General features: G+C 40.7%; 1 protein-coding gene across 5 annotated transcripts in view; it reads right to left on the reverse strand.

Moving 5' to 3' along the window:
* The window catches only part of ATXN7 (ataxin 7), a 90,381-nt gene that overhangs the window by 42,017 nt on the left and 25,927 nt on the right, over window positions 1-22,437 (reverse strand). For 2 of the 5 annotated variants that reach the window (XM_035106748.3, XM_035106747.3), the window contains exons 3-5: window positions 17,109-17,408; window positions 15,742-15,810; window positions 142-246 (exon numbers count right to left, since the gene is read on the reverse strand). In XM_035106748.3, the coding sequence (XP_034962639.3) occupies window positions 142-246; window positions 15,742-15,810; window positions 17,109-17,397 (463 nt within the window). In that variant the 5' untranslated portion in view covers window positions 17,398-17,408. Of the gene's footprint in view, window positions 1-141; window positions 247-1,011; window positions 1,145-15,741; window positions 15,811-17,108; window positions 17,409-18,101; window positions 18,141-18,290; window positions 18,513-22,437 lie in introns of those variants that run through there. The other 3 variants (XM_088663317.1, XM_035106750.3, XM_088663318.1) reach the window with 3 other exon arrangements.

A 22,437-nucleotide genomic window follows, 5' to 3' on the forward strand; every position in this document is an offset into this window, starting at 1 on the left:
ACAATTCATATTTGTACAATATTTACATAATGCCATGTGCAACATCGGCTGTAAAGATCACAAAGAAGGATAATCTAAAATTGCCAGGCTTAATCCTGATTTTACCTCACCCTAATGATTAAAAAATGGTTCAGTACTTACCATAATGTGATTGAAATGCCTGTGGTTTTACGACCTGATTACAGTGGTTACACATCACCAAATAGAAATCATCATGAGCTGGGCATAGGCCAAATATTGGCATATCTAAAATAAAAAGACAAAGGGTATGTCTCACAAGTATTCAAAATGGTGGTACAAGAATTTATATAAAATAACCATGTAATGTCGCTGTAGGTGAATAACAGACGGAGTTTCAAAAGCTACACGTGGGAGTGGAGAAATGAATACTCAATAGTTATGGAATTAAGTATTGCAACATATCTACTTCAGAGTGAATACAAAAATAGCTTATTGACAGTCATTATCTATAGGTACTTGAATATAGAACTGAGTTTATACTACTTTAAGAAAAGCATTAGAAACTAGAAAGAGCACATATTCTTTCTTTTTTCTTTTTTAGTAAATTGCACACAGGTTGAGAAAAGTTATTAAACATTTCTAAGGCATTACTCAAAGGCATAGGAATTTAACTGCTAGCAAAAATTTCGTAGCAAACATGCATAGGATCAGACTGCATACATTTTAAAGGCATAGCTTTAACTAGACAGCGTTATGTATCAAATAGTTCTATTTAATAGGATATTATATCCCAGCCATCTGGTACCACAGATCTAGAAAACACTTACAAAAGGGAGTGAAAAAACTGAGCAGAAAATCTGGCTGTACGATGACATTTGGACAAAATAATAAACCTTACATGTAGGCTACTATTATAATAGACTTCTAAATTGGAATAGTGTTTCTTTATTATCTCCCTGACAACAAACAGAGGTAATATGCTAGAAAATCACCTTCAAAATGGCTTCCTGCTATGTTAATGAACTAGTGGGCTCATCCCCACTTTCATACCTGCAAGAAGATCAAAAGTCCCGGCATTTAAACAAGCCACTGTTTGCTTGCGTCCTGGGAAAGTAACTTCAGTGCTGCTAACACAGTGGTTTGACTTCACCCCCAGAAGTACATTCCATTGCTCTCTAGAGACAAACAGATGCCAGTAACAGCAGTTTGCCACAGTGTATGAACTTGGGGAAACTGTTGATTACTGAACAAGCCAGGATCTGAAACCAGGCTCTGAAGCTGGTTTGCTCTCACAAAGTAGAGTTTGAACGTTCCTTGCTTCTTCCTTGCAGGTACAAAGATGAAAGGGGTGAGACTGAGCCTAAGCCTGAGGCAGGAAACCATGGTTTCCAGTTACCGGTATATTTGAATCATATAAATTCAAAGCACAGGCTGCCCTGGCACTAAATATACCAATCAATATCATTTTAATCTGGATAGCAGGCTGTACTCAGCAATTAAAAACCGTTTTAAGATATATGGACAGCTAAATCATATTTCTTCAGTTTGCAAGACAGCCTATGCAGTAAGGGCCAATCATTATCAGTTTTGTAACAACAGCTTAGCTTTTCTACAGAACATCATAAAGTACATTCCGTGGCAGAATGACATTTATAACTACCATTGTATGGAGAAAGAACAAACAAAACACACAGTCAACGAGTCTGGACCTCCAAGCATATCTCTTTTGGAGGTAGAAAACTATTTTCTCACTCACAGCATATCACTTATTGATGCAAGGAATCTGCAACTGAATACTTGAGCAAAGGTTCATAGCCAGATCAGTCACAATGCCTCAACCAAGTGGACCGTGTCCACCCCGCTACTACATTCATGTAGAGAACAAGATCTTATGAATGGGTTGCCATTCTGAAAATTTATTGCCTGGTTATTTAAAAAACTCTTGGAATGGTGTTGGAATACCATGGAAACTGCTTGTTTACAAGTATAGCATAGTTTAACAGTAAACAACATGAAAATCACTTGCCTTGATTCTTAAAATTTAATTTTTAATTCTGATTTAAAACAAAGCTGCACTTCAACTTGACATTTCCAATCTCAAGTATTGAAACTATTTTGGAAAGGTGTATCAGGCGGCTTCCTGGGTTGCTAAAATGTATTATGCTAGCCTCCATAGCACTCAGAATCAAATTTTAACCTTTGTGACTTACTGTAAGCAATGAAATTATTTGAGCACATCAGTTTATGAATTTTTTATACCATTAATCTCAACCCTTTCAGCCATGGGACCAACCTTTAACTCAAACATGAATTTCAAGACGCCCCCCCCCTTTCCCCCCTACATATTTGTATGGTGGTAGTGCTATGGTTGCAACCCACCTTGGATTAGGCTGTGAACCTGTGGGTCCCAATCCAACACCTGAAAATCAATGCTTTATGTCCCTTGTGGGAGCTTAATCCTGGAGTCCTAAATGAGATTATGGGCTCCTTTGTCTGGTGGCCAAAATTTGCAATACCAAGAAAAGCAGCAAATGGTAAATTTCTTGGGTAGCATCTAATGGTTGCATGAGTGCTTTGCAATCTATGCAAGTGACTGCTATCTTTCCCTCCTCCGGTCCCCACAGCCCCCCCCCCCCGAACCAACCAAAAACTCTGTCCAGAGTGACACTCCTCCAAACAGTGGAGTCTGTGTCATATAGGGTTGCTGTGGGAAGGCAGAGTTCTCTGAAACTGAGCGGAGGGATCTTGTGTCAGCAGAGCTCCCAATGGAGTAAAATCCCTCTGCCCAATTTCAGGCAAATACACCTCCTACACACACACACACAACACACAACACACACACACACACACACACACTGCATGTCATTTGGGGGTGGCAAACCCACTAGAAAGCTTAACAGAGGGAAAGGCCCCAACCACTGGCCAAAGAGCCACCAATTGCTATTCAAGAAAGAACACTGACTATTTCAGGCTAGATATTAAATACCCACAGATCATTTTTTCTGGCCTTCAAAAACTAGCCTCCCTCTACTTTTTCCTTTATTTCCCTTCTCTCTATCTTTTTTGTTACTAATGTGTATTCTGTTCCCTGCCTCCCACCAAATCCTGATTTGCTCTGAACCACAGTTTCCCCTGTTTTTGATGTAAAGGTAAACTATGGGTAACTAATCCATAAGAAGTCTTCAGTTGCAGTATGTGCAGAAGAGAAGGGGCTGGGCAAGGGTGGAGGTGAGATTTTTGCTTATGTCCAAACCAGGCCTTATTTCACTTTCAAATCACTTTTAATCTGAATACCAACTTTTTATATTGCTGTACAAAAGGCGGTTTGTGCTGGCTTGGGGGGTGGGGATGTATTGTAAACTATCCTAAAATAATAAGGTATGGTATATAAATCCCCCCATAACACCTTTGCTTTCAACAATTTATGTTACCAACCAATACAAATACCAAGACAATTACATTATATAAGAACAAAAAGTTCAGCAGTGAACAAACATTCTAAATGCCAGCCTAGAAAATCTGTTTCCTGCTATCTAAAATCTGGAATGAAAGCAGTTTAGGCAAGTCTCTACAGGAAGTGAATTTCATGGCGCTGTGGTCTAAACCACTGAGCCTAGGGCTTGCCGATCGGAAGGTTGGCGGTTCAAATCCCCGCAATGGGGTGAGCTCCCATTGCTCGGTCCCAGCTCCTGCCAACCTAGCAGTTCGAAAGCACGTCAAAGTGCAAGTAGATAAATAGGTACCACTCCAGCGGGAAGGTAAATGCTGTTTCCGTGCACTGCTCTGGTTTCACCAGAAGTGGCTTAGTCATGCTGGCCACATGACCTGAAAAAACTGTCTGCGGACAAACGTCGGCTCCCTTGACCAGTAAATTGAGATGAGTACCGCAACCCCAAAGTCGTTCGCGACTGGACTTAACTGTCAGGGGTCCTTTACTTTATAGCTAGTAGGTTAAACATGGGGCATGATGTCTCCTGAGTTTTACTCTAAAATTTAGGATGGATTGAAATCAAGAAAAAAATACGGTACTAGAAGTCACATTTCCCACTATACAATTCATACATTTCCTAAATAACAATACGCATTAGCTGCCATATATTAAAACACACCAGTCTAAAACTAGATAAAGCCTTTATGGTACCTAGGGGCATAATCCAAAACATGCTGTCATACACCCCTGTGCCATCGGCACTGCATAAATATATTTCCTGGGAGACAAGAGGAATACAGTAATTGAGAAATTAGTAGATTTCCAATTAGGATTACTGCATATATCCAAAGAGCCACAGTAACAGGGATCCATCAAGCCAGTGGGCCTGTGTGCAACCACTGCTCTTTAACTCCAAATTTGGAGATAGAGACAGACACTCTAGGGAGCCTAGCACCCAAATGGACAGGCCCAGCCCCTTTCTTTTGACAGCTGAAAGTGAAGGCTTGGGCTTGTTTTGGTGTTGGGGTGCAAGGTTCCATTACCTCCACCATCCATCACCAAGTCAGCCAGCCCCAGCTTCACTTTTCAGAGTGATGTTTGTTTTTAGCACTGGTCAGGCAAGTGCTCTTGAGCACCCCCAAAACTGAGTGTCAAAGTGTTTAGGAAACCTGTTGAAACTGCTGTCAATCAATTACATCTGCTAATTATACCAGATAGACTTCTAAGATAATGATGAAGAATCCTTCTCTATACCACAAAAGGTAGGAAGAAATAAACTTATATTCAAACAAACAACAAAACTATTCAGCTAGTTTACAGATTAATGATGTTACATAAACCGTCGTCTTTCATATAAGGACAGTTTAAAAAAAGAATTCTAGACTGCTGCAATGCATTGCTACTCTAGAATTCACATTTTAAAAGGCTGAGTATTATATACTTTCAGAATTCCAATAAAACATTCAGCATATTTGTCTGACCAATTGTCTCAGGAAGAGAAAGTATCCTACTGCAAATGGTATGTCCAAGAAGACAACTGATCAATACGATAACTCATGTATGATAAGTAACACAAGAATACCAAGACTTCAAAAAAATATGTAATATAAAAGAAAGCAGATCTCATGAGTTAGCATACATGTTTTATCATATTGATCAGTTACCTTTCTGAAATTCAGAAGGCAATGCTGGTACAGAAGATTATACAAACACGATATTTAAATCCATAAAAATTAGTTAAAATGAAATAAAACAGAATGCAGCAATTATGTTAATCACTATATTAAAGCCAGAAGTAATGAGAAGTCACGTATCTAAAAGGAGAATGTAGGGAGCTCTAGAATCAGTTGTGTGGTATAGAAAATATTTCATACTATTTCTCTATAGAAAAAAAATCCACTTTTAGAAATGCATTGTTTCAAAACAGTGATTAGTAACATGATAGATGAACCCAGTATGAGTTAAACTTAGCAGCTGGAATAGAGATAATTTGTTTGTTTGTTTATTTGAACCCTGGGTGAGAACGAGACTTAGAGGGAGGGTGTGTCAGAAAAAAATTAATTGATATTGGTGTGTGTGTGTAACTTTATACTAATGTAACATTTTTATATGTAACTTTATTTTTGTAGTTACTGGTAGGTAAACCGTGTTGGTCTGCCGTCGAAACAAAATATGGTAAAAATAAAATAGAAAAATTCCTTCCTTTAGCACCTTAGAGACCAACTAAGTTTGTCATTGGTATGAGCTTTCGTGTGCATGCACACATTTCTTCAGATATTTTGTTTAAGGAGAGAAAATGGGAGATCTTTCCATCAGGCAAGAATCAATGCTTAGTGTTATGATGATTTCCACCACTGTTCTCCAAGCATGTAAAATCAGTAACTTTTCAGTAATTACAGTAATTCAATCTCTCTCTCTCTCTCTGGAGTGGAATCGCCAAGACAGTAGGATGGAGTTTTGTAAGCCTCCTTCCAGTAACTCCTGCAGCCAAGCTGGTGCCAAATGTACTGCTCTGCTTTCCTTTGGACCATATCAGTGTGGTCTTGTCATCTGGGCAGTCTTGTCATCTGGGCAGCCCAGAACCTCCATACACACTGCCCAGGCTTGCACTCCCAGGGAAGTCACTTTGGTGCTTTTATTGCAGCCAAAAGAACACTGGAGGCAGTAGTTACAAGTTACCGGTCTCTGCAGCCACATCAGGTGCTGAGATTCTCCAGCAGTTTGACTTCACTCCGGAGGCACAATCCACTGTCCCCCAAGACAGCTGGATGCCAACACAATATAAATAGTATATGCGCGTTTGAAACTTTTACAAACATTCCAATCAAAATAATTTCAAATGGTTTCCAGTTTGGATCTGGCATATGCTAGAAAGCAATGTCTGCATATATACCCGCATATATTCCATGCAATTTGGACCATACTGTTTACAAGCACTTTTGTCTTACGTCACACGTTTTCAGCTCATGTCTGCACAAACTGTAGTGCAGCCTACAGGGTGTTTTTTCCTTCTAACAATAATCACTGCAGTCAAACTTGTCTGGCTAGTCCTATCAAACTGTCACACAAGGCAACATTTCAGGTGCCTCTCATTTCAAAATTGTTTGCCAAGCCTTAGTCCCATGAAGCTGGATACTTTGGGACAGGTTCTTAAGGAGTCCCAGAAAGCATTCCTTATTATCTGCACTGTATATAACTTTATGTGCACCCATTCAAAATGCAACGTTAAAATAATTCAAATGCACACAAAATAGCAGGACAATACACAAATGATATTAGCAATGTGAACCATAGTCCACGATTAATACACTATAGTTTAATAAAAACATTTTTTAGCATTATGTGTGAACCAGGCCATTATGGAAAACAGTGTGGTATAGTGGTTAAGAGCAATAGACTCGTAATCTGGGGAACAGGGTTCACGTCTCCGCTCCTCCACATGCAGCTGCTGGGTGACTTGGGCTAGACACACTTCTCTGAAGTCTCTCAGCCCCACTCACCGCACAGAGTGTTTGTTGTGGGGGAGGAAGGGAGAGGAGAATGTTAGTCGCTTTGAGACTCCTTCGGGTAGTGATAAAGCGAGATATCAAATCCAAACTCCTCTTCTTCTACTTGTGTGATTTGTTGTTAACATGCGATTTGTTGTTAACATTTTAAATAACATTTTAATTATTTTTTTCAGTTTATACATCTCAAAATAAACATTTTACATAACTGACTTCCCTCCTTCCCTTTTCATGGTTCATTTTACTTACCTATCATTCCTGCATATTTTACTATAGCCAATCTAATCATTTCTCCATTTAACATCCTTCAAATATTTACCATGCTGTTGAATTTATCTAAATGCTACCAGCAATTATATTCTAAATATTCCACTCCTCTTTGAATAAAGATTCTTCTTGCTCTCTTATTCTATAGGTTAAACCTACTGCTTCTACAAATTCTATCATCTTAAATTCCCAATCTTCCTCACTCTCCATATTCGGGCTAGCAAAATTCAAGCTGCTGTGTTGTGTACATAAATATTTTTTTCTCACAACTGGGAACTTCATACTTAAGTATTCCTAACAAATAGGCCTCAGGTTTTTTTGGGAAAGTTGTTTTAAATATTTTTTAAAGTCATTGTAGGTCATTTCCTCATAGCCTTTAACCTTTTTAACCACCCTGAGACCTCTGGGTATAGGGCGGTCTCTTCCTTCCATTTCTCTGCATTACCAGCACAGATCTGATCCAACTTTGTACATCTTGACCAACCAACTCGCTGTTAAATGCCATCTATCCATCATTTTCATACAAGTCTCTTTCAAAGTATTACATGCAGTAAATTTCAAATCATTCCTCCAGAATTTCTCCCAGAGCTTTAGGTCTATGTTATGCCCTATATCCATTGCCCAGTGTGTCACTGAAGCTTTAACTAACTTGTCTTTTGGTTCGCATTCTAATAAAAAGTTATACATTTTTGACAATTTATCCTTATTCCATAATAATTCTCTTTCAAACTGTGAGCTTTGATCTGGAAGCCCATTTTTTAAAAATCTAATTTAAACATTTCATATATTTGATGATACTGTAACCAATGTGTAATTTGGCTCCTTACTTCTTCCATTGGTTTCAATCGAGGTTCACTCCCTGTAAATTCCAAGAGATCTCTGTATGTAGCCCATTGTCTATCCATGTTAATTCTCTTGATTATTTGTCTTTTCTACATTTATTTTAAAACCTGCCACTTCTCCAAACTTTTCAATTTCATCTAAAACCTTGGGAATGCTTACATTAGGTTGTTCTACATTAGGGTTTACATTACATTGTTAGGGCCACATCATCCGCAAAAGCCTTTAATTTATAAGTTCTACAGCATGGGTAGGCAAACTAAGGCCCGGGGGCCAAATCTGGCCCAATCACCTTCTAAATCTGGCCCGCGGACGGTCCGGGAATCAGCGTGTTTTTACATGAGTAGAATGTGTCCTTTTATTTAAAATGCATCTCTGGGTTATTTGTGGGGCATAGGAATTCGTTCTTTCTTTCCCCAAAAAAATATAGTCCGGCCCCCCACAAGGTCTGAGGGACAGTGGAAAAGTTTGCTGACCCCTGTCTACACCCTACGATTCCTTGTGATCATTGGGCTGCAATATATACATGAAAATCTAAAAGGAGTTTTCCATTCACTTCAACAGAGAGGACAGCTTTAGGTGAGCAGTGCTGGATATCGTAATGAAAAGCAATGCCACTTGAGCAGGAATTCCTTGTGTTTTTCAGGTTTAAAATGTGGCTCTAGACTGCAGCATCAGTATTACTACTGTACAAAAATAATCTGTTCCGCAGGTGAAATACTTCAAGCCATTAACTGAACGCTTTGACTGAAGTCATGCTGTTATTACACATTTGGATAGCATTATTTGCATCTATGCAGAATTCTGCCAGCATCCCAGCTGTTTCAGGTCACCATCTCTACCCTGCTACCCTCTGCCAATTGGACACTCTGTTCGTTCGTTCTTGTTCAAGGACTAGCTTTGTTCTCGTTAATTTGTGACAAGCAAATCTAAGTAAGAGGCTGCACGCTTTGTGTTTAGATCAGATCCTTTTCTAAGAATTTCAAGTGCAAAGCAGAGTAAAGTGAAAGACTGACCTGCCTGTTAAAAAGGTCACATTTAACCTTTGGACCGCTGGATGCTCATGGAGTAGACAACTATTAGCAGTTTAATATGGTATGTGAACCCGAAATGTTGAAGAAAATTTCACCATCTGCATGCAGCTGGAAGATGCCAATATACAACTGATTGACTTATTCTATGTTGGATGGGTGGGAATTGGTTTCTTCATGCTACTTGTTAGGCAATTAATTAAATAATAATAATTATTTAAGCAGCTCCTGACATGACAGCAAAGTTGTCCAGCAGGCTAGAGTGAGCTAGAGTCCTGGTAACTCCAAGTGTTCCAAGTCATGTTCCAATCTCTTAAAAACTATGAAACAATATGTTATCTTCTGGAATCAGAGCTTTAGGAAACCCCCTCTTTTCCTCCTGCAAATGTGATGATTGTGTTGGAAAATGATAGGAAGGCAGAAAAAAAATAATTCTGACCTAGAGGTTCCAAGGTCCAATTTTGTGAGCAGTGTTGCCAAACAGGAATCACTTATTGACACTTAACTATACATATATTTTGAAAATACATGTGAGTGTTTAGACCCTGCCTTTAATTCTTCACTTGCTGCTATTTTTAGCAACCTCCCCTGGGTACCCTCTACTCTAATGAAAGAACGCAATACCTTGCAATGCTTCTGACCCATGTCAGAGCAGCACCAAAATACACTGCCAACACTTTCTAGCTGAAGTGGAAAACATGCTAGCTACAAAGTGACACTGGATGGACCATCCTGTTTCTAATCAGAATGTGATTTCAAGGAAAGTAGTATTAACATAGCTGAAGACCTTTTACACATTTATCTTTTTAATGTAAACAAATGTTAAAGGTAAGGTTGAAAATATGAAAGATATATAATCTGTTATATCATTTAAATGAAAACTTACAAACCCACCAGCTGTTTGTACTGCACCGAGGCCACATCAGCATGATTTTACTGAAAGGAAACATCTTTCCCCAGTTCAGAAAAATCTGTCAAATTAATCTGTTAAAATAGAAAGTGAAAGCTGCCGAAATCCTCCCTGCAGTAGCACCACAGGTGAAGCTGCAGCTTGATCTTATGCTGAACATCCATGTTTATGTTTACCAGAACATCCAAATTGGGCCACTGTAATTAGAGTGGGCGAGACCCAATCTAGTTTTGGCCAATACAACAATAATATCTTATCTGTACTGGTAAGCAAACAAGTCTATCTTATGGAGCAATGGTGCTCTAAACGTCCAGCCGCAAAAATGATTCACTGTGCACCAATTTTAATTTCCCAATATTGTTTCTCATAAAAAGGAAACTGCAATACGTTTTTATAAATTACAGAACTGTAACAATCTAGTCTCAAGATGCTCACAGCAGGGTGAAAAAGTCTAATATTTAAGAATTGGTTCAAACTACTAAGGCACCAGGGATGCTAAAAATAATAATCATATGGTGATATTAAGAATAGACAAAACAAGAAAACATAAGTCACCAAACAGCCAAAAGATTTTTAAAGAAAAAAGAAAAGAAAAAGTTATGTCTACTACTTTTTTGCTTGCAGGTTGGTTCAATGCTCTCTCTTTTTCTTTCTTTTTTTACTGTTCAATTATTTTTTAAAAAGCAAACTGGAAAATCATTTAGGAAAAGCAAAGAAGGTAAAAAAGGCTGGGCACTTTTGAGAGAATATGATTGCCATAATCAATGGGTATTCCAATACCACAAGAGAAACTAAACTCCACAGGACATGAAAAATGTAAACAGATATTCCACAATTAAAATAAATAAGTTTAAGTCTCCAAATTAGTTATAATCAAAGAAATGTCAGGTATAGTCCAGTTATGCTAGAAACTGACAAGGTGAAGCATAGATCAGGGCCTACTAATTTAACTTTGACATGAATTATAACAAACTATGAAAATCATAGTAATCAACCACCGTGAGAAGTCAATCCGCTTTCAAAGTTAACAAAGCTGATAAGGAGACTGCAGTGGACATAGGATACATTAGTTAGGATGAGAACAAAGCTCTGCACAATATTTCCTCAATAAAACTAGAGAAATTTGGCCAGCAAAAACTACAATAAATTAAAAAATAATTAATAGTAGGCAAACTGTTTTAAAGACCCATTTAAACGCCTCTGAAAATTATTTAGTTGGCCGAAGTGGAATTTGTTGTGAAAGCAATTATGTGCACTAAAGCTTCTTAAAAACCCAGTTTCCTACATGCACTGTAGCATCAGGGACAGTTCCCTGGCCAGAGCTCAGACATATGTACAAACTTCTGTAAAATTATACACCCAATGAACATGAGCACAATGAAGGACCCATTCATTCAAGCAAGCGGTCTTATCACACACCACATGTGACTATGTAGCCAATCATGAATGTATCAAGTTACAGGTAGGTAGCCGTGTTGGTCTGGATCGAAGTAAAATAAAAAAATTCCTTCAGTAGCACCTTAAAGACCAACTAAGTTTTTATTTTGGTATGAGCTTTCGTGTGCATGCACACTTCTTCAGATACCATTTGAATGTATCAAATCCCCCTTTGAAAATCTTCTAACCTAGTGGTCATCACATGTTGTGACAGAGAATTCCACAAATTAATTAATCATTGTAGTCCTAAATCACTAGCCATTTTCACTGGATACATAGTTCTAGTATTTTGAGAGGGATAAAAACATTCATAGGATATCTAAGCTATGATCATTCCCCATGCCACATTTTTCAACTTTCTACTAACCTAGAAAGTTCCATTCCCTAATAATTTTGGTTGCCCCTTTTTAGCAAATTTTAAAGCTGTACATTTTTTAAAAAAATTGAGAAGCGATAAAATAACTGTGCACAGTATTCCAAGTATAGCCACATTATGATCCTGACAGTTTACTGCATAAAAACTGCAGTACTGCATGTATATTATTCAGATAATCCTTACAACAACCTAGCAAGGCAGTTTAGTCCCCTGCACCCTGGGCATCATCATACCGCCTCTCCTGGTATGCCTCGTGGAGGACCTTATGGTTTGTAAATAACAACACCTGAAGATTCCGGGCCCCAGGGAGATTAGACTGGCCTTGACTAAAGTCAGGGCCTTTTCAGCCATGGCCCGAGCCTGGTGGAACACTCTCTCAGAAGAGACCAGGGCCCTGCGAGATTTGACATCCTTCCACAGGGCCTGCAAGACGGAGCTGTTCTGCCAGGGCCTTTGGTTAGGGTTCAGTCTGACTCATTTTCTCTTTGTATAAGAACAAGCAGGAGGGAGGTTTTCCAGCCTGCTCACAGGTCCTTATAATATCAGTGGAAACAGTTGGTCCTGGCGTGTATTAACCGCTTTCAGTTGTAATCCGAGGATTGTCATTTGTCCAGTTTTAATTTTAATTTATTTGAATTAATTTTGGGATGCATTTTAATTGATTGATTGTTTTATGCATATTGTATTATTTATATGATGTTAGCCGCTCTGAGCCCAACTCTGCCCGGGTACAATTTTATTATTATTATTGTTGTTGTTGTTGTTGTTGTTGTTGTTGTTGTTAGGAAGCTGAGGTTGACAGGCAAGGACTTTCCTAAGACCACCTTGTGAATGTAGCAGAAATTAATTCTTAAGCAGTGAATACAACTCACACTCTTAGATTCCACACTAAACAAGGACTAAAATAACTAGGATGCTCACCCCCCTCTGGCTGCTCCCGGCAACCTAAATGTTAATATATTTCCCACAGGGCTCTGTATGTTTATTTGCAGGGATATGTGTTTCTTTTATATCCCATGTAAGCCAAATGAAATTAATCGCACAGTTAGCACTCAATTCATTCCTGAAGAAAATGTTTAAGATAACTTTCATCAAAAAAAAACAGAAGCCTTTTTTACTAGGGTTAACAGGAGATGAAATACCAAAATATTTTAAAAGACTATACGTATGTGACAACAGCCGCAAGAATGCTACTCGCCTAGAAGTGGAAGGAAGAGAAAGTCCCAACCAAAGAAGAGTAGATAACCAAGATGATGGACTATGCCAAAATGGCAAAGATGACCGTGAAGATCAGACACCAAGATGATAAAAAATTTAGTCAAGAGTGGAAAAAAATTATAGAATATCTTAAAGAGCACTGTATATACTTAAAAACGTCAGGAGGATTGTGATAACACTTAAAATGTAATATGATTTAAGGTTAAAAAAAGGAGATAAAATGAATTAGAAAAACGTAATTACTGTATATTCCTGCGTATAAGACTACTTTTTAACCCAGGAAAATCTTCTCAAAAGTCGGGGGTCATCTTATACGCCAGGTAGTATTTCTTATATGGTGAGTATATCCCAAACTCTATATTTTAACTGGAAAAGTTGGGGGCGTCTTATACGCCCAGTCGTCTTATACGTCGGAATATACGGGTAGATGCAATAATAGGGGGGAATTGGAAACCAGGGGTGGGGAGGGGGAAGTTTGAGGGCTCTAAGTAATCCCAGAAGTGTAGAAATTGAAAATGATGTGAACGTATAGGAATATTGTTTAAAAATGGGGGGGGGAGACCATTAAAAAACAAACACACACACACACACACACACACACACACACACACACACACACACACAATTCATTCCAACGCAACTTCTGCATAATCAAGGCCAGTGCCTTGACACAATGTGAGCACATACACAGGAACAACATATACACTTTTAAAAGTACGAATTGTGTCTGGATGGTAACTTTGAAATAATGCCCAATTTGGGGAGGGGTGGTTTAGAAGTTTTAGCAGCGATCTAGTTTCCCAGTCCTGAACAACCAAAGCTATTTTGTCACTCCACTGTGAAAACACAACAAAGCCACAGTAAACCAATAGTTAGATTCTGTGCAAATTTCATGGGTTTGTATTAACAACTGTTTTGTGCACACACAATTACTACTTAACACTGTAGAGCAGCTGCAGTAGTAGGCAACTTCCTTGTTTTAATATACAGTACAGTGTATTCCCAACTCTGGTGCCTCAGCTGTGCTGCGAGGGCTGCTGGGAATTGTAGTTCAAAATATCTGGAGGACACCAGGCTGGGGAAGGATTATTAAAGGGTGCCCAGGGCTGCTCCTTGTAGGTTTGCAAAGGAGCAACAGAGATTCAAAGGGCAAGAAGTAAGGTTTTTGTAAAATGGTGGACTGCTGGTTCTTTGCTTCTTTCAAGTTGTCTATATATCCCCAATGATTAATATATTAACTTCATTTTTTAATTCAAAACATTAATATACCCTTGGGGCAAGAAGGTTTTTGAGAATTCTTACTGGCAGTTTGAGGAGGAAGAGGCCAGCTTAGCTGGACCACTGGGAGCTAGATGGTGGACAGTTCTCTAGTCTATTCTGTCTCCTTTCTCCCCAATATGTTGTGGGTTGGAGAACCAATAGCACATGGACTAGCAATTTTTGTGCTGCTGATTTGAAGACTGAATTTGTTCTCCAAGTATTGCTGCTGCACATCTCCCTCACCCCGATTCATTTAAGTGGCCTTGTATAGATTCCAACTTGATTTTGTGAAGTTTTTTTTAGCTGAGATAGGAGTTTTCTGATAGTTAAATCTAGCTTTATTGATTAAATACATGCTTTATATTTTTTTTAAAATTAGTGTTCTTTAAATTAGCACTCCTGACTAAGCGGTCCTTGCAAAGTAAAACATTTCTGAAACTAATCACAATTGCCCTTCCAGCATAACACGCCACAGAATTACTTAACAGGTCCGAAAAATATTTTAGTACTCAAAATGTACCAACAACTGTAACCCTGATCAAAGTACTAAGTGTCTCAAGATGGACAATTGAATCAGGAACAAGCAAAGGAGATATTACTACAGTTGTGATTGACATTAATTACCCATATGAAGACATGATTTGCATTCAATGCGGAGCCAAACCATAGCTTAACAACAACCAAGCATGAAGGTTCTCAGAGAGAATATTGCGGCCATTTTGCTCCTGCTCCAATCCTGTTTGTGCCATGCTCCTGTAAAGTTAAGCCACAGTTTGGGTTCGTGTTACAACTGAACCTAGACTCATGGTTTCTCTCGCTCCTGACAAAACATGAGCTACAGCCGAAGTTTGTTCTATGGTTTACTGCTCATGGTTAAATCTGCTCCCACCCCAAAGCCCAGGTTCAGGTATAACATTAAGCCGAACTGCAACTTGACTGATAGCAGCACAGTAGTATCAGGTCTAAAAGGGGAACAAAGCAGCCACACTCTTTTCCCTGGAGCCCACACATCTGTTTGTTCATACTAAGACACATTACACTGGCTTAGTGTTATGTGTGAACTCTAGGCCATACACTGGGTAAATGCACATACTGGCCTTGATGAAGAGGCAAAATTTCTAATAATACCCTCAACAATCATGCCCTAGAAAAATTGATCATGAAACTGAGCAGAGGGGAAGTGACCCTGGACTTAAGTATATCCTAAATGATATCCTAATATCCTTAATGATATTGATGACTTAGTGAGAGATACAAGCATTGCTAAACTGGTGGGAAAGAGAGACCATGTTATCAAATTCAACATATATGCATCAGCAAAACAGCCAATAAATAATGGGAAAATATGATAATGGTTTTATACAAAAACTAGCCACTGGATCAAGCTTACAATAACCTCAAAATATTAATTTCAGGTTTAAAACATATTTGGCTTGCAAGACCCTACATCTGCCCATTTCACTGACCATTCTATGAACGGAAAGACCTTTTCACGTCAGACTCACCTTCTCTACAGAGTCGCATCGCTTCTCGGTTTTTCCCATATTCCTTGAAATTTTCTTCCAAGGTTGCTCCTATGTGACAAACAAAAATAAGAACTTCAGTTTAAGGAGTCCTTGAGGAATGGTGACTATGGAGCAAATGAAATGCTAGACACTGTTTTTTGCCAATGTTAATACGAAACATTTGTTCCAAGGATAGCTATAAAATATATTCGTTGCAAAAGTATACAACACATCCTTTCCCCTCATCTCACATAAGCAAGGTAGCTAAGAAGGGGTGAATTCATTTGATAGAAAAAACAAAAGGTAGAAAAAACAGCTCCATTCACAGACACCTTCTTAAACATAGTACATACAGTGGTACCTCTGTTTAAGAACAGCACTGTTTACGAACTATTCAGTATACGAATTCCGCAAAACCAGAAGTAGTGTTCCAGTTAGCAAACTTTACCTTGGTCTATGAACAGAAGCCGAATGGTGGAAGGGCACCAGCAGCGGGAGGCCTCATTAAGGAAAGGGCACCTCGGTTTAAGAATGGACTTCAGGAACGGATTAAGTTCATAAACCGAGGTACCACCGTACTTAACTTCTCACCATCAGATATAAGTCACCATTGCAGCAAGTCACTAAACATAAAGGCTGAATGCAAAAGATCCATGCATATCATTTGATATATACATGGGTTGCATGCACCTGCATATACTTTTATTTGGAAACACTTCCCATGTGACAATTTTCATTCACAGGCATACAATGTAAGTCAGTCCCCCAAATACCTTATTGGTCATGGGAATGACTTGTAGGAACACACAAGTGAGCACATGTTGTAACTGTACAGTTATTATATTAAACAACTTTAAATATTCAGAATAATGCCTTCCTAACAGAGAATGGTGAACACATTAAAGTCTTTTGCTTGATGTGGCTTTTGTGTGTCCAACTCAAAGCACCTGTAAACAAAAACTGCAACATAGGAATGGCCCTAGCAGAGACAAAATATCTGGAAGCATGCAGCTGCTCTCTTGGTTACTCAGGTAAACAAGGAGCAGGACATACCCTAAATCTGCTCTCAGTTGAGGAAGCATACCTATACCTAAGGATTGGAGAGCAACCTGTCACAGGCACACTAAGGATTACCCACATGCAGATAAACCTCGGAGAGCGGCAGGGGCGTGGAGTTGGCTCCGGGTGAAACCTGGATCTTCCTGGCCAATCACCGCAACTCCCCACCTATCTCCGAGCCTGGGACAGATTCCGGGACCAAGAGGAAGGCTGGAGCACCTCCCCCGCCCGGGGACCAGCTGGGTTAACCCCTTGGCTGCCGGGCCGGACCCCTCTCCTGTCCTTCCCTCCCCCCATCCACATCTCACCGTCGTTCCCGTGAAGTTTAGCAGCATCGACCCAATGGCTCCAGGGCTGCCCCAGCATCGCCTCCGGGCTGGGCAAGGACTTGCGCTCCCCGACCGTCGCCATTGCCGCGCTGGTGGCCGGGGTCGTGCTCGCGGCAGTAGTGTTGACGGGGCCGGGGCCGATCTCGCCTCCGCCTCCTCCTCCTCCGCCACCGCCTCCGTGCCGGGGCCGCCGCTGCTGCCTGCTGGCCGCCGCCGCCGCCGCTCTGCGTTGCTCCCCTCTGACGTCAGCCACGGCCCGCGCCGACATTCTTTCCGCTGCTACAATGTAACGAGAAAAGTCATCAGGCTCTTTAAGGTGGCGCCGCCGCTTAAGGAAGCTCCGGCAGAATTCCCCTCTCGCCAGGCAGAACCGGGGCTGCCGCTATGGGCGCAAAGCTGGCAGGGGCAGAAGCGGCACCAGCAAGAGGCCTCGCGACGCCTTTGTTTCCAGTTTTCCATTAACCCGTCGGACCAAGCCGCTGCAGGTTAATAATCATCGGCCCGGGGAAGCGAACCAGTGGGCTTTTCTTTCCCCCCTTTCCCCCGCTGCAGCTATTATGGAAAAGGCGAGGAAGCGCGACGACCCAGCACGATCGCCGTCATCTGGGATCCAGAGGCTACAGCCGGGATCGCGAGGCGCTTCCCTCCAGCCGCCCACTGCGAGACCCGTAGGGCGCCGGTTCCAAGGGCGCCATGGAAGCGGCCTAAAGCTTGACTTGATTCTCCCGCGAGGCCCCACGAACTCCAGAAACTTCAGCGAAAGGAAGTCGGTTAATTTTAGGAGTCTCGCAAAGGTCCGCGCATATCCCAGTCGGGCCCCCGCCCCGTCGCTTTCCCCTTAAGCAGAGGCAGGCTCTTAAAGGCACAAGAGCCCTTTCCCACACAGTCAGGAAGCCCCAGAGGCAGCTCTCCCCCACTCCCCGTCCCCGCACCGCCCAATTTTAGTATCGCTTCCACAAACGCGTAACCCACCAAATCTCCTCTCATGGCACACACGTCCTGTCCCTGCCAAACCCCGCACTCTTCTTTTTAGGAGCCGGGAATCCGTCCCTCTCGAGGCTACCTTAACGCCAGACGCCTCCCTCGCTCCCTCCCACCTTAAAAGTTTTCAACGTCAAGCACAGGAACGGAGGCTGAGTAGGAAACAAGCAGGAAACTAACCCCATCTATGTAACTCATCTCCCGCCCCCAGCGCAGTCGCGGACACCTTCCTCTCGCAAATGTCATCCGCCGATCTTGCCTTAAAAGGTCTCATTTAATATTTAAATCGCTTCGCTCCGGCGCACCAATGGGATTCAGCGCACGGCGACTTCCTTGTCGAAAGAGTCAACGTGTACTCCCAGAGCGGGGCTTTATTATCTGTCAAAAGCATGAATGAAGACCGAGATTGCCAATTCCCCCCCTCCTCGCCCTTACTCCACCCACCCCCTCCAACGCTTGGAAGTTAAAGAAAAGAAGCGCCAGCAAAAGGGTGTGTGTGGGGGGGAATCTCTCTCTCAAAATAAAAGGTTAACCGCTTTAAAAGATGATCAGGAAGAAATATTATTCAGACCCCTGCTTAACCCTTTCATTGTCCTCAGAGGAACTGTGCTTGCAACTTCGCAATTGTGTACTGTTCTCAATCTCAAAGTGAAATCTAGTGATATTATTCCTTACGTCAAGTATTCAAGAGGTTTTACTTCTTCCAGTGAGGACAAGAATGGTTTTACAGCAACCGTCTTCTTCATAGGAGCTTTTGGAATGTATATTAATTTTTGCAGCATCTGCACAAATTTCTTTAGAATATTTTATTTTAGAATACTTCAGTGGATCACAAAATACTTTGGTATAAAAGACCTCAAGGCACATAAATACTCAGTCATTCAAAAATGTCATCAATACATACTGAGAGTGCAGTATACTCAGACTGAGCACATAACTATTTAAAAATAAAACGGCCACCCACAAATACGGTAGTGGTTTCTAAATTATTTGGGGACTTCCTAGCCATGCAGAAGTGAAAAAGTAAATACTGTACTAAAAAAACCCCAACTTCTAATGTAGATCTAGTGGTCTCCAAGAGCTATACTAGCATGGTGAGTTCAGTTCAAGAAGAGTGTTACTTGGGGGGTGGGAGGGAATTGGCTTAAAAGCTGATTACCTCCTAGAGGTTTGCTATCTGAAGTACTGAACAGAAGCATTTGATGTGGATCAGGCTTCAGAATTGATGCTTTTGAATTATGGTGCTGGAGGAGACTCTTGAGAGTCTCATAGACTGCAAGATCAAACCAATCCATTCTTAAGGAAATCAGCCCTGAGTGTTCACTGGAAGGACAGATCCTGAAGCTGAGACTCCAATACTTTGGCCACATCATGAGAAGAGAAGACTCCCTGGAAAAGACCCTGATGCTGGGAAAGATTGAGGGCACAAGGAGAAGGGGACAACAGAGAACGAGATGGTTGGACAGTGTTCTCAAAGCTACCAACATGAGTTTGACCAAACTGCAGGAGGGAGTGGAAGACAGGAGTGCCTGGCATGCTCTGGTCCACAGGGTCACAAAGAGTCGAACACGACTAAATGACTAAACAACAACTAAACTACAGGTCCCACTTACATTTTAGAAAATAGTAGGCATTTTTTATAAAAAAAATTAGGTCTATCCTGAGAGTGCTAATCTGAAGAAGTGTGCATGCACACGAAAGCTCATACCAAAATAAAAACTTAGTTGGTCTTTAAGGTGCTACTGAAGGAATTTTTTTTATTTTACCATGAACCAATAAGATACTCATATGTAAAATGCATGTGCTGAAATGCTCTTTTTTGTAACAAGATTGCTTAAATTTAGCACACCAAGCAATATGTGCTGCTTATTCAACATGCTCTGTATTTCAAAACCATATTCATGCCTTATATACACCCAAATCACAAACACACTCTGTGGTAATATATTGTCATAAGCATTATATACCCTTTGTAATTATCAATATGCACTTCAACTGTGTATTTGTGAAAGTGATTTCTGATTTCTATAGAATTTACGTCTATGTAAATACATAGCCGAAGGGATGCAGGTGGCGCTGTGGGTTAAACCACAGAGCCTAGGGCTTGCTGATCAGAAGGTCGGCGGTTCAAATCCCTGCGACGGGGTGAGCTCCCATGGCTCAGTCCCAGCTCCTGCCAACCTAGAAGTTCAAAAGCACATCAAAGTGCAAGTAGACAAATAGGTACCACTACAGCGGGAAGGTAAACAGCGTTTCCGTGTGCTGCTCTGGTTTGCCAGAAGCGGCTTTGTCATGCTGGCCACATGACCCAGAAGTTGTACGCCGGCTCCCTCGGCCAATAACGTGAGATGAGCGTCGCAACCCCAGAGTAAATCATGACTAGACCTAATGGTCAGGGGACCCTTTACCTTTAAACACATAGCCACGGAGATTAATCTTACACAGGTGTCCTCAGAAGTAATTCAGTGGGGCAGACTAGATCCTACTCAAGAGTAGATATGTTGAAATTGATGACGACAACTCATTAAGATGCATTAATTTCAATGAGTCTACTCTGAGTAGCTGGATACAACTCATACAGCCAAATACTGTATTTACTGGAAAACTATCTCTGTGTTCAATGGGGCTTACTGTCAAACAAAAAAATACAGAGGAATGCACCTCTGGCACTAAAATACAAATTATTTTTTCTATATATCTTTGGCAAAAAAGATATGAAAGGCTGTATGTCAGCTCTTTCTACCAGTAGTGTTTTATCTACACTTGGGAGCATGAGAATGTCTCCTTGGCAAGACAGGAAAGATATTCATTGCCAATTTTTCTACTGGCACCTGATAGGCTTTTCTTATTACACACCCCAAATGGTCTTAAGAGGCAGTTGGCAGAATACTGTGCTTACTGAAGAATTATTGACTATTAATTATATGAAACAAAGTTTATCTGGTAAATAATGCTAGATTATCTCAAAGAGTAACCGTCATGTATTTTTTCTATTTTCAAGAATATAGCAATACAGCTAACTGACTATATAGTTATTAGTTATCATGAGGATAAATGTACCTAAACCTACACAAAAGTTTTATAAAGTATGAACACTATGACAGTTTGCCACATAGATGGCTCAATAGCATGGAGAATGTCCATGCCACAGCCACATGTTACAGGAGCTTCAACTGAATGGAGCAATCCACATAGCAAAACTGCTCCACACATTGAGGTTGCTGTGTGGAGTAGTCACCGCGTGGAATAATCACTGTGGAGGCTATTTCAAGCAGTGATGACTACAAAGTATATAGAATATGAGTATATACAGATGAGGCACCTACAGAGTCTTTGATCACCTCCTGTAAAAAACAACAACAACCTGCTGTTGAAGAAGAACCATACACCATTCTACGGTATACAGTATTTTCATTAATATCATAGGCTCAAAAGCTTTTAAATGTTTGGGTTTAAGTTAGAACTTAAATTATTTAATTAATTAATTAATTATTTAACTTAATTAGCCCACTAATCACATACAGTCAGTGTAGGTTACTAGTGTATGGGATGATGAGATGTCTCAAGTTCAACAAACACTGAATTTCAAGCTCCACGAGCAAATTCTAAAGCAGTGGTGGCTAACTTTTGGCCCGCTGGATGTTATGCTGAACTACAACTCTCATCAACCCAGACCATTGCCTATTTTTGCTGAAGCTGATGAGAACAGTAGTTCAACATAACCTCTCAATGGTCACAGGTTACCCCCCCCCCCCGGTTCTAAAGCGTTTCAGGTCCCTATTAACACTCAACCACTGGACAAAGGCTGTCTAGCACCATTTTGATAGTACAGTCAAACCTCGATTGTTGAACATAATCCATTACGGAAGCCTGTTCAGCTTTTGAAATGCTCGACAACCAAATTGCAGCTTCCGAGTGGCTGCAGGAACTTCCTGCACTCAAGCGGAAGCCGCATCAGGCTTTTCAGCTTCCGAAAAATGTTTGAAAACTGGAGCATTTCCCCCCCCCCCAAGGTTTTCGGTGTTTGAGAACCGAACCGTTTGAAAACGGAACTGTTCGGGAGCCGAGGTTTGACTGTACAGCAGATCAGCTAATGCAATCAAGAGAACCAGGGCAGATGGGGTGGTTAGAGAATGATGGAGAAAGTGCAATTTTCAATTATAAGCAAGTGTACTGACACTTATGTAGTCTAAACAGTGCCATCCACAAACAAGCAAGGAGGTATCATTATAGGCCTGTAACAACTTGAAGGTTTGCTAAAAGTACAAATATTGAGGAAGGAGGGGGAACCACAAAAACAATCCAATGAGCACTGAGTGTAAGTCGC

Source organism: Zootoca vivipara, chromosome 2 (genome assembly GCF_965207765.1).
Source record: "Zootoca vivipara chromosome 2, rZooViv2.hap1.1, whole genome shotgun sequence".
Lineage (NCBI taxonomy): Eukaryota > Metazoa > Chordata > Lepidosauria > Squamata > Lacertidae > Zootoca > Zootoca vivipara.